The 12,391-nt window shown below is 43.7% G+C and overlaps 1 protein-coding gene across 3 annotated transcripts in view; it reads left to right on the forward strand.

Moving 5' to 3' along the window:
* Nucleotides 1-2,936: 2,936 nt before the first annotated feature.
* CAMK2A (calcium/calmodulin dependent protein kinase II alpha) overlaps nt 2,937-12,391 on the forward strand; it is a 145,379-nt gene continuing 135,924 nt past the window's right edge. Inside the window, exon 1 of one of the 3 annotated variants that reach the window (XM_072145595.1) lies at nt 2,937-3,590. In XM_072145595.1, the coding sequence (XP_072001696.1) occupies nt 3,529-3,590 (62 nt within the window). In that variant the 5' untranslated portion in view covers nt 2,937-3,528. The remainder of the gene's footprint in view (nt 3,591-12,391) is intronic. The other 2 variants (XM_072145593.1, XM_072145594.1) reach the window with 2 other exon arrangements.

Below are 12,391 nucleotides of genomic sequence, written 5' to 3' on the forward strand. Positions count from 1 at the left end.
GTGATGGCATGAGAAAATTAATTGTTCACTGTTATCAGCCACCTCAATGGGGAAGATCTGACCGTATTCAGAAGGGTTCTTCACAAAATCAATAACACCAGTCTGTTCTGATGATCGCTCCCTTATCTTACATATCCTTCAGTTCTTAGATTCTTGAGACACATTTATATTCATTTGGAATCATATTAGCATTTTTCTTCATTTATTAGCTCTGTCCTGGGGAAATATGAGCTAATATTACAGAACTTGAGCTCTTTACAAAAGACTCATAGCCTTACACTTTCCAGAGTACGAAGATAAATGTGCAAAATTAGTCGTCATTTGTCAATTTCCCAGAATGCACGTGACCGGCCAGATAAAAGATGGGGATTTTTTTTTTGTCATGAACTGAGACTTTGAATGTCCCCTGAGCTGCCAAGTTGTATTTGCAGAAGAAAAGTATGAGCAAGACTTGTATCCGCTAAAGGTGGCGGAGTGCGAAGATGCGAAAATGAAACACTTGTAACAAGGCGGCGGCTTTTATTGTGATTGACTACAAAATGACTGCAGCGGATAGAAGTGTAGACGCTGACATTTGTGCACTTGAAAGATGAAGAAAACAACTTGTTTTAAACTCACTTCTTGCACATAGCAGGATTTATTACCTCTGGGTATAGGATGTGCAGATTTCCATCAATGAGTCTGTCCTGAAATGCTGTAGCTACACTGATGCAGAAACACATCTTGTTTAATCCCTGAAAACAGTCGTTTTGCTAAAAAAAAAAAATTATAAAATCCAGGACCTTAGGAAAGTTGGGTTGCAAGCAGGCTGCTTACATAAACACATTACACGAAGCTTCATGAACTGTCCAGACAGGACTAATCAACCTGAGCTGGATGACTCATACATAGCAGCTGGGGGATGGTGGAGCTATTGATTACTTCTGCCTGTCAATCGCAATAATAAATAATAATAATAATTCCTGTATTCATATAGCACACACAGATTACGCAGCGCTGCACAGAGCTTGTCAAATCAGACCCTGTCCCCATGGGGCTCACAATCTAATCAACCTACCAGTATGTTTTGGAGCGTTGGAGAAAACCGGAGTACCCGGAGGAAACCCATGCAAACACGGAGAGAACATGCAAACTCTTTGCAGATGTTGACCTGGGTGGGATTTGAACCCAGGACCCCAGCGCTGCAAGGCTGTAGTGCATAATGTGCAGAGCATAATTAGGGTAAGAGGAGAAGCGCCGGGGCAGCCACAGGAGCAACAGAGCTTCATTATCATAATTTTATAACTTTAATTTTACAACTCAGTACAGGGATTAAACAAGATATGTTTCTGTATCAGTGTAGTTACAGCATTCTCAATGTATGTTTGCTTCATAATGCATAAAAGCAAATGGTAGATTTCCTTTAAATCTACCATTAAATACATCATGATACACAAGCAAAGTTATAAAATGATATGTAGCAGAATTGTAAAAATATATACAGTTATAAAAAAGTATTGCAGGATTTCAACATAATAGTCTACTCTTCTTTTCCTTTCTTTTTTCTTTTTTTATTTTAATGTGCCACTTTTGTCCACAGGTTGTGTCTGGTATTGCAGCTCAGATCGACTTGAAAATCTTCTTATTCTTATATTTGCTACCTAAGGTCTCCTTCCATATGGAATCAACTTTTTAAATTATGCTAATGAACAAAAAGAGTTCCTCCATGCTGTAGCTTCACAGGATGTTACACTGTTTCCCCTTTCCCCTTGCCTGCTGTAATCCCACACAGTGTGATGAGGAAGTATTCCTACACAGTGTAACAGCCTGTAAAACTGCAGCATGGAGGACCTCTGGTAACAGCCCCCAGAGCCCTTCTGACTCATTTGCATAATGTTAAAAGTTTTTTTAGAAGGGAGGAGGCCATCGATAGCAAATATAAGAAGATTACCACAGTCACGGTGCCTGGATTTATGAGTAAGGCCCGTTCCACACTTGCGAGTGTGATGGGGTGAACTCGCATCACACTCGCAACGCATGCTGCCGGGAACGCACGGCCCAAACGCTGGTTTATCATGATGGGTTTTAATGGTAGATTTTTTTCTTAAGTCGGTCTGAGCTGCAATACCAGTCACAACCTGTGGACAAAAGTGGCGCCGTTCCTTGTAAAAAAAAAATTAAAAAAAGAAAGTAAGGAAAAAGAAAAGTAGACGATTATGTCGAAATCCTGCAATACTCCTTTATAACTGTATTTTACTGAACAATTCTGCTGCATATCGTTTTATAACTTTACTGTAAAATCGCTTCACAAACTCCTCAATCCGAATCCGATTCGGACAACGCACGGGATTTAACATTCAAAATTGTGTCGCAAGCCAAGTACTTACATACACCAGGAAGAAGATGGTGAACTCCGGCGGAAGCGACACATGCAGGATATCGGCGCAGGATCTTAGTGAATCGCAGCAGCTCCGAATCCTCGTCGGACAACGCTCCTCGGGGATCGCGACGGGACGGGTAAGTAGATGTGCCCCAATAACTTTAATAACTCCTTAATAAACTAAGTTCAAAAATAAATTATTCGCAGTCCCTCTATTTGCTATACGTGTGTGATGCGTCCTGCGTATATATACTGTCCCTATAATAATGACTTCCATATACCGACAAATCCTAATAGTTTGATGGCGCGTAATAACGGGGCAGAGATTTCTCTCGTTTGGGGCAATTAACTTGCACTTGCTTGGAAACAATTTGGTACCTGTCTATTGTAAGGTATCAATCATAGTCGCCATGGTAACAACATCCTGTCTTCCTGGGGACCAACTCTGAAGCTGTTGTTACCATAGCGAACTATCAGCTTGTCCTAGGGGGAACAGGGTCACCGTCCTCGGGATGGATCCGAGATGTCATCTGTCTTTGCATTCTTCTATTATACGGGATTTTTGGTAAAGTCATGAGCGCTGTGGATGGAAGGAGGAAGAAGAAGGGAGGAAAGGGGGCAGATGTTTGGGAAGCAGTTTCCCTGGCAACAGAGTTAGGGCGTTTCGGAGGGTGGTTGCTATGGAGATGTGGATGCTGACGACGGCTGGTAAGGTTGGGAGGACAGATTGGCTTCATGCTTATCTGCAGGCTTGTCAGTCAGAGCCCCTGCCTTCCTCACCTTCAAGATAGCAGCAGGGACCGAGAGCGCAGAGATATTCCACAGTGCCAGGCAGCACACATATCAGGAGAGGGCTACAGCTAGGAGAGGCTCAGGCGCGAGCCATAGAGAAAGACCATTTCAGGGATAAACACCCAATTTTATGGAAACCTACATTTGAACCTATAGCTTACGCACCGGTGGAGTAGGAAGACGTTCACCGAGAAGGCGAAGAAGAGGGCGACAGGCTTAGTCAGTGACAGAGGGGGAGGATAGTGACATCTGAACACCTCCAAACACCAGCCGAAAAGGAGATAAACCCTCAGAAGATTGTTCATCAGCCTGTGACATCTCCATCCAAACGATCAACTAGTGAACATTCTCCAGGTGACCTCAACGTGGGTTAAAGCATGGCTACCATCACCTGCACACGTTTCAGCGAGGAGTACCAACTCTTTGAGGAACTGGGAAAGTAAGTCTTATGTTCTTGTGATGTCCATTGTGATGTCCATGATTAAGCCTTGATCTCAGGAGCTTTGAAGGTTCCTCGTCTTAGAAAGTTGGTGGGAAGTGTCTTGAACTACGACATATGTATCTCGTATTTGATACTCAGGTTGACAACTTGGTTGAGGGACTATAAGTTTCATGTCTTTCTAGTTCTTCTATTCCTTTGCCAAGGTGTCCGACTGGTCATCTAATCCTTCTACGTTCTTCTCTTGAGTATGGATGCATTCCTTTATAATAGGGTTTGGATGCTTTAAGTAATGTGTATCCTTTAATTAGCCTTGGCAATATAGATGTGTCTCAGATGGTCCCAGAAGGGACTATAAAGTCTTCATGTTATCCCTTTAACTCAATCAATCATGTAATAAATTACTAGTGGTGACTGCTATCTGGTCCTAGCCCCTGGGGGTCATCTTGTACGAATCCTTTTCAGGAAATTCTTAGTGACATATGGCCGCCACGGTGCATGGGGGAATAAGAGCGGTTTACAAAATCAAGGGCATCTTACACCTTCCAGCTGGCAGCGAGTCACAGAAACCCTGCGAGGGATGGAAGGAGTGATGGTGTTTCCTGATATGGTGTCTGCAGCCAGTAGTTTCCCGTAAGGAATTCAGCTAATCCCAATCCGTATTAGATTAATTATACATACGGTTTAAGCATATTGTATCTGATGGGACTACGCTGTCTGGTTTTGGAGTAACGGAGCAGCAATTTCTCCTGTATAATGATAGTATAGGTGATCTAGTGACAGCGTGTCCATGTAATGCCGCCATGTGGTGTCGCACGCTAGGCGGATAATAATTGCGATCACATAGGAGGATTTTTGTGCTGTTTTATGTTACCTATTTATTGCTAACTTGGCTACCTATAGATATCGCATACAAAACAGCCACATATTGCGAAGCGCTGCTCATTTGCTTTAACAATTTCGTATCCAAACCCACAAAACAAAAAACGTCACGCCAAATGACAAATTGAGCCAACTCGGCGGAGCTGTAATTTCATGTGCATAGATTTTGTTTTTCTTCCATATGTTCCCTTACCAGGCATTAACATGGCACAGTGAGATTCGCTAACATACACCCCCCCCCCTTCCTCCTTTAAAGCAACAAGAATCCTGTTGCGTTTAACATCTTCACTGCTGGGGAGGTGCCACATCGTTAATGGCTTCCGAGCAAATACCATGCTTAAAGCTTTGCTGCGATTGGATAATCGTTACGTGAAGCATTTGGTTATTGGAAGGGTTAAGCTCGCAATGAGAAAGAGGCTAAAGAAGATAGAGGCGGAAAACTAAATTTGATACACCCCCCAGCTCGAATGGATGTTCCTGACAGCTTTTTCCCACCCACTGCAGTGTAATGACATCCAGCACGGAGAGGCTTAATGGGGGACCCCACGCTGCTCTCCGAGGCTGCCCCTAGAGCTTTCACATACAGCTGAATTGCACTTCGCAGGGGAATCTATAGAAACAGTTGCCGTCACACAAGACTATGTTTTTTTAAGAATAAAAAATAGCAGAAAGTTTTTGTCCTTTTGTGCGGCCGGATTTGCATTAAATTGGATAAGTGCGTAGCCGGAAGGTGAAGTACAGATTGTATTTGTCTGGTAGTGGGAAGAAGAAGAAAATTGTCCCAGCGTGGGACTATTGACCAATCTATACTTCAACCACTGAGCTTGTGCCCTCGCCAAAATCGTACAAAAACAGTGCGATGCTCTTAATACTATTGTAAGAATAGAGAGGTGACCAATAAGCTGCAGAGATATATAGGGACCAACTGAGTCCCCCTATTAAGGGGTATGGGTCCTATACCGTCCATTATGTCTGTAATGTACTTGGGTTAATTTAATAAAGTACATTTCAGAAAATGAACCTGGCAAAGGGTTGTGCAAAAACATTAACCCTATTGCACTGCCTAATGTCTCTACCAGCGATCCCCTCTATTGAAGGGGATTCATCGGCTTAGGTGGCACCAAGAGCTTGCAGCACCGATCTGCCATCGGAAGCACTTACTTATGTAGAGGTTGAGTTAACTGGTCATTCACTTTCGAAAATTTTGGCTGGACCGAGAGACCATCTAATTAGTACAGGGGTCTCCTTATATCTGTTGTCATTATTATTGTGGATCCTATTGTTTGGGACAAACCACTGAAGGAATGCGGTAAGCCTATGCCAAATACCTCTCCCCAAGACCAAAAGCTTTAGATGTGTTGAACTCCAACTGCCCAGAGCTTCTATCCTTAGACACCTTCCATTAAAGAAGAGTTTGGAGGCCTCCATAGGAGGTTGGCCGACCCCACTGGAATTGGAAGGCTTGACCACCATTAATCCAACGTGAATTGCCCATCTTATTGACAATTACACAATACATTCATGTCGCGGCTATGATGTCATGGGTGCACGGTCTAATATCCATCGCCTGCCATGTCCATACACTTGGAGCTTTTCCACAGGAATTTTTTTGGAATGTTATTCCATAGATACTTAGAAGCTTCCCTCTTACAGAGAGCACAAAAGCAGCAAGCAACATGTTAATACTCGCACATTGCAAGAAGATGTCTACGTTAGATACCCTCAATACTGTAGATAAGGCTACCACTCCCATTGGCAGATAGGTGTCAGGAGTGTTTCTTGCCTTTTCCTAGAATAATTGTGCAACCATATTATTATTCTGCTTTGCACAGTATATTGGACATAACATGTCACTCAAGGGTTATTGTATAATGTGCATTCCCACAGAGCACTACTGCGCCTCTACTGTATTATGTAGCATTCTCTTCAGGGCTTTACTATTGTGTTGGTAACATGTTGGTAAATAATGTAAACACTACACAATAACAGGTCCTAAAGGGCCCGAAGATCCCCTGACAGACCTAGGATATACACAATAATAGGTCCCTGAGGTCTATGAGATCCTCCGGTAGACCTAGGTTCTTACACAATAATAGGTCACAGAGGTCTACATGATCCTCTGGTAGACCTAGGTTCTTACACAATAATAGGTCCCAGAGGTCTAGATGATCCTCTGGTAGACCTAGGTTCTTACACAATAATAGATCCCGGAGGTCTATAAGATCCTCTGGTAGACCTAGGTTCTTACATAATAATAGGTCCCTGAGGTCTCAAAGATCCTCTGGTAGACCTAGGTTCTTACACAATAATAGGTCCCAGAGGTCTAGATGATCCTCTGGTAGACCTAGGTTCTTACACAATATGATGATCCTCTGCTGGACCTAGGCTCCTACACAATAGTAGGTCCCTGAAGTCTCGTAGATCCTCTGGTAGACCTAGGGTCTTACACTATAATAGGTCACAGAGGTCTAGATGATCCTCTGGTAGACCTAGGCTCCTACACAATAATAGGTCCCTGAGATCTCGACAATCCTCTGGTACACCTAGGTTCTTACACAATAATAGGTCACATAGGTCTAGATGATACTCTGCTGGACCTAGGCTCTTACACAATAGTAGGTTCCTGAGGTCTATAAGATCCTCTGGTAGACCTAGGTTCTTACACAATAATAGGTCCCTGAGGTCTCAAAGATCCTCTTGTAGACCTAGGTTCTTAAACAATATGATGATCCTCTGCTGGACCTAGGCTCTTGCACAATAGTAGGTCCCTGAAGTCTCGTAGATCCTCTGGTAGACCTAGGTTCTTACACAATAATAGGTCACAGAAGTCTATAAGATCCTCTGGTAAACCTAGGCTCCTACACAATAATAGGTCTCTGAGGTCTCGAAGATCCTCTGATAGACCTAGGTTCTTACACAATAATAGGACAAAGAGGTCTAGGTGATCCGCTGTTGGGCCTAGGCTCTTGCACAATAGTAGGTCCCTGAGGTCTATAAGATCCTCTGGTAGAATTAGGCTCTTACACAATTATAGGTCACAGAGGTCTAGATGATCCTCTGGTAGACCTAGGCTCCTACACAATAATAGGTCCCTGAGATCTCGACGATCCTCTGGTACACCTAGGTTCTTACACAATAATAGGTCACATGGGTCTAGATGATACTCTGCTGGACCTAGGCTCTTACACAATAGTAGGTCCCTGAGGTCTAGTAGATCCTCTGGTAGACCTAGGGTCTTACACAATAATAGGTCACAGAGGTCTAGATGATCCTCTGGTAGACCTAAGCTCCTACACAATAATAGGTCCAAGAGGTCCAACCCAATTTGGAGGTTACCTGACTCTATTTCCAGGGTTTATAATTGGGGAACCCCCAGAATCATATCACTTGCAGTGCCCAAAGGACTTCTTTGCCCTTTGTTCGTGGGGGTTGTGGGTTGACCAGACAATTCCAGTTTCCTGAGGCAGACTGGTTGCTATGGATTTTCTGCCTAGCAACCCCTTGAAAATGAATTGTTTCCATAGTAACCTGATTTTTTATTAACTGGAAACTGCATTGGCAGTATAGACCCTCAATCAAATAGATAGCTGCTAGCTAAATGTTCGTTTGTTTTAGTCCTTCATACTTGGCTGAATGTTTGGTCCATCTGGCTACAGTATATCTCCAGAGAACAGATGAATGGCAACTAAACTGATCCATACCTCCCACTATATCTGCAATGCAAGGAAAGTCAGGGTAGGATTGGGAATCCCCATACACATAAAATGGCTGGCCACAATTTCCTACTATTGTATATATTCAACCACCACTCATGAGACCCTCATTCTCGTGACTGGTCCCGGAAGTCCCGTTATTTAGACACCGGTCACCTCTCCTCTATATAGTTGATAATTATTTTGAATATGGGGCAACCCTTTAAAGTGTTTCAAATGGACCTGAAGGGACTATTGTCATAGGCTTTTAGAAGGTGAATCTGCCCTGTTCTAGGTGCCAGGGAAGAATAATTATAGACGCTTTTCCAACCCAGACAAAGTAAGGAGAGATATCCAGTCCTCTAAAGGACCTGATACTTGACTTGTGATGTAATTCAAATGGTCATTAAATCTTGATTGATATATGCTATACATTTCAGCCCAGAACTTGGGCCTTCTTCAGGCATAAAATGAAGGCCCAAATACTCGAGCATCAAGACCTTTAGAGAGCTGGATATCTCGCAGTACTTCCTTTCGGTTGAAAATGCATCTCATATGACATTACTACATTTGTTGGACCCCATGGATCTGAGATTCATTGCCTTACAAAAAAAATCTAGTAACCAGAAGCCCCCACACATGAACTAAGGACACACCACTACCTAGATGTCAAATCTCTCACTTTCCCAATTCAGGTCCATTCGCATTTGATGAAGCAAACCATTGATAATGGGTTTGGTGTTCTTAAAGAAAACCTACCATTTAATTTAAAGGCATTATGAAGCAAACATACCTTGAGAATGCTGTAGCTACACTGATGCAGGATCATATCTTGTTTAATCTCTCTGCTGAGTGGTTTTGCTGAAAAAACAGATATAACATTATGATAATGAAGCTCTGTCTCTTCTATGGCTGCTTCAGCGCTAACTCCTAGCACTTGAGTTATTCTCTGCAGGAGAGGATGATGTAATCCCTGGGTTGTGCCTGAAGACAGAATAATCAATTGCTGCACCATCCCCCAGCTTCTGTGTATGATTTATCCAGCTCAGGTTGATTAGTCATGTCTTGACTAACCTCCATTTGTAATTACAAGCTCCAGTGTGTAATTTGTTTATGTCAGCCAGTCTGACCCAGCTTTTCCAAGGTCCTGAATGTTATAATAGTTTTTTTCAGCAAAACCACTCAGCTCAGGGATTCACCAAGATATGATCCTGCATCAGTGTAGCTACAGCATTCTCAAGGTATGTTTGCTTCATAATGCATCAAACAAATTGTAGGTTTCCTTTAAAATGGGCAGGACCATCTGGCTGGTAGTCTGACACCTTGACCATCAGGTTACTAGGCCACCTAAGCCACCAACATCTGTGAGTCCTACTCCCTATTATGGCTGATAGTTTTACATTTCAAAGTTGCACACCTTATATATATATTTGACACTAAAAAACCTCAGTCCTTGAAGTTTCAGGTGGTCAGGATGCTTTGAAAGCTGGTTGAGGACGACATTTTTAATGCATTTTAGCACTCAAAGCTTCTGTGTTTGTAAATGCTGGGAGCAGATGCTTCACTGCTCTTTAGGAAATGTATGGAACTGACAGCTACAACTAGATGGAAAACCGCCTGCATATGACAGTGTAGCACTGGTGCGCCACAAGGTGAAGGTGAGGACATTGCCACATGAAGGTCACTGCGTTCTTCAGTGCAATCAGATGTGACCTGACCATTCTGCCATCAGGGACCTGTCCAGGATCTCATTACCAGCAGCAGCCGACAGTCAAATGGACCAATTTTAAAGGGAACCTTATATGTTGAACCGATATAAAAAGTCCATCACTTTTTTCCTTTTGTACTCCAATCGAAATTCTCATCTTTGGATTATGTTGAAAATGCTGTATAATCTTTGGGCAGCATATTATAGAACAGGAGGGGAAAGCAGATTCATTTATATTTAATGGGAATACATTCAGTATAATTTGTAAAACATCTTGATTCATACACATGGCGCTTACGAGTCTAGGGAATTGTCCTATTAGTGATTCAGAGCTGTCAACCTCCCCACGGTACTCCCAAGCCAGAGATGAGTAGTTAATGGGGTAAAATGTTAGGAGGAATAGAATCTTTTCCTCCTGTTCAACATGCCTGTAGAAAGAGTACAATGTATAATTTACATTCTTCTTAGCTCCCCCTGCTCTATAACATGCTCCCAACAGATAGGACACAATCTTCTCAGCTACCCCTGCTCTATAACATGCTCTCAACAGATAGGACGCATTGGGGCACATTTACTTACCCGGTCCTGTCATGATTCCCGAGGTGCGTTGTCCGACGAGGATGAAGTCCGGCGCAATTCACTCACAATCTGCTCAGCTCCACCCGCTATATAACAATCGGCCTGCAGAAAGGACATCTTCATTCACTTCATTTCATTAGATTTCTGAGTCTTCCATTATGCAAATTAGAAAAATATAAACCCAATCCAATACGATTTCAGTACCTGCATCAGGAGTAATTATATCTTCTGGGGTTTCCGGACTATCCCCTTTTAACCATCTTTACTAACTCCAACTCTTTGTACAGTTCACCATCTAAATCCATCATGATAAACCAGGGACATTACTCATAGATCCAGGCACCAGGACTGTGGTAATCTTCTTATATGTGTTATCTATGGCCTCCATCCTTCTAAAATCAATTTATAAAATTATGCTACCAAAGCATCTTCATACTGTAGTTTCACAGTTACACTTTCTCCCCATCCCCTTCTGCTCCCTCAGCACTTGCCCGCTCCCTCTGCCTTCGGATACAAGTGCTCGTGGACAGTATAACAGCCTATGAATCTACAGCACAGAAAGGGCTCTCTCAGAGCCCTTTCAGTGAATAAGCATTTTAAAAGTGGATGTTAGAAGAAAGTAAGCCATGGATAACAAATATAAGAAGATACCACAATCGCGGTGCCTGGATCTATGAGTAAGTGTCTCTGGTTTATCATGATGGATTTTTATGCTAGATTATCTTTAAGAGTTGCAGCTCCACTGATTCTGGCACAATTGGAACTTTTTTCCAAAAGTGGCCAGTGTGGTTATTTCTAGCACCCAATATAATAAATTGTTTCTATAGTGTCATGTGGGCGGTCCTCGTCCTGGCACAACCCACTTAACAGCTACATTAGGATATTGGGGCAGATTTACTTACCCGGTCCATTCGCGATCCAGCGGTGCGTTCTCTGCGCTGGATTCGGGTCCGGCCGGGATTTAATAAGGTAGTTCCTCCGCCGTCCACCAGGTGGCGCTGCTGCGCTGAAAAGCATCTGAACGTGCCGGAATTCACCAAGGCCTGCTGAGTGAAGGTAAGCGCGTCCCGAGCGACACATTTTCCGTTTTTAAATGCGGCGGTTTTTCCGAATACGTCGGGTTTTCGTTCGGCCACGCCCCCCGATTTCCGTCGCGTGCATGCCAGCGCCGATGCGCCACAATCCGATCGCGTGCGCCAAAATCCCGGGGCAATTCAGGTACAATCGGCGCAAATCGGAAATATTCGGGTAACACGTCGGGAAAACGCAAATCGGGCCCTTAGTAAATGACCCCCATTGTGTGCCCAAAACTAATGGCACAGGTACATTTGGTGAAAGGTCCTCATAAACTTTCCTAAAGATTTTACCAGAAGAGTCTGGATGTTTCTTGTGTCCTGTCCCCATTGCTATGATATAAATGCATATTTCATAGGGAATATATTGTTATGTCACGAGCGCCGCTTTCCGGGACACTGACCCGACCCCCGCTCCAAACTCATCTCTCCATGCTCCCTCTCCCGTTCAGCCTGGCCCGTGCACATACCCGCATCATAGGGCGCGCGCGCCGGCACTCAAGGATTTAAAGGGCCAGCGCACCACTGATCGGCGCTGCCACTTCTGGGTTTCCTTAAAGGCCGGCTGTTCCCAGGATTCTGTGCCGGATCTTTGAACTATGGTGAGAAGAGAAAGCTTCCTTTGCCTTGTTCCAGTTTCTGCTGATCTCCTGTTGTTGACCTGGGACTTGAACTTTGACCTTGCATCTCTGCCGCCTGCCCTGACTACGTGCATGTATCCTACTACGAGACTACCCGCTGTATCTGTACCTCGACCTCAGCTGCCACCGCTTGCTAGTTGCACCTGTGGAACGACCTGGTGGCACCCTGCCACAGCAAGACCTTCCCGGTTAGATTCCGGACCCAGGTGTCGGCTAGTACCATCTC

The sequence above is a fragment of the Engystomops pustulosus genome, chromosome 4, assembly GCF_040894005.1.
Source record: "Engystomops pustulosus chromosome 4, aEngPut4.maternal, whole genome shotgun sequence".
Classification (NCBI taxonomy): Eukaryota; Metazoa; Chordata; class Amphibia; order Anura; family Leptodactylidae; genus Engystomops; species Engystomops pustulosus.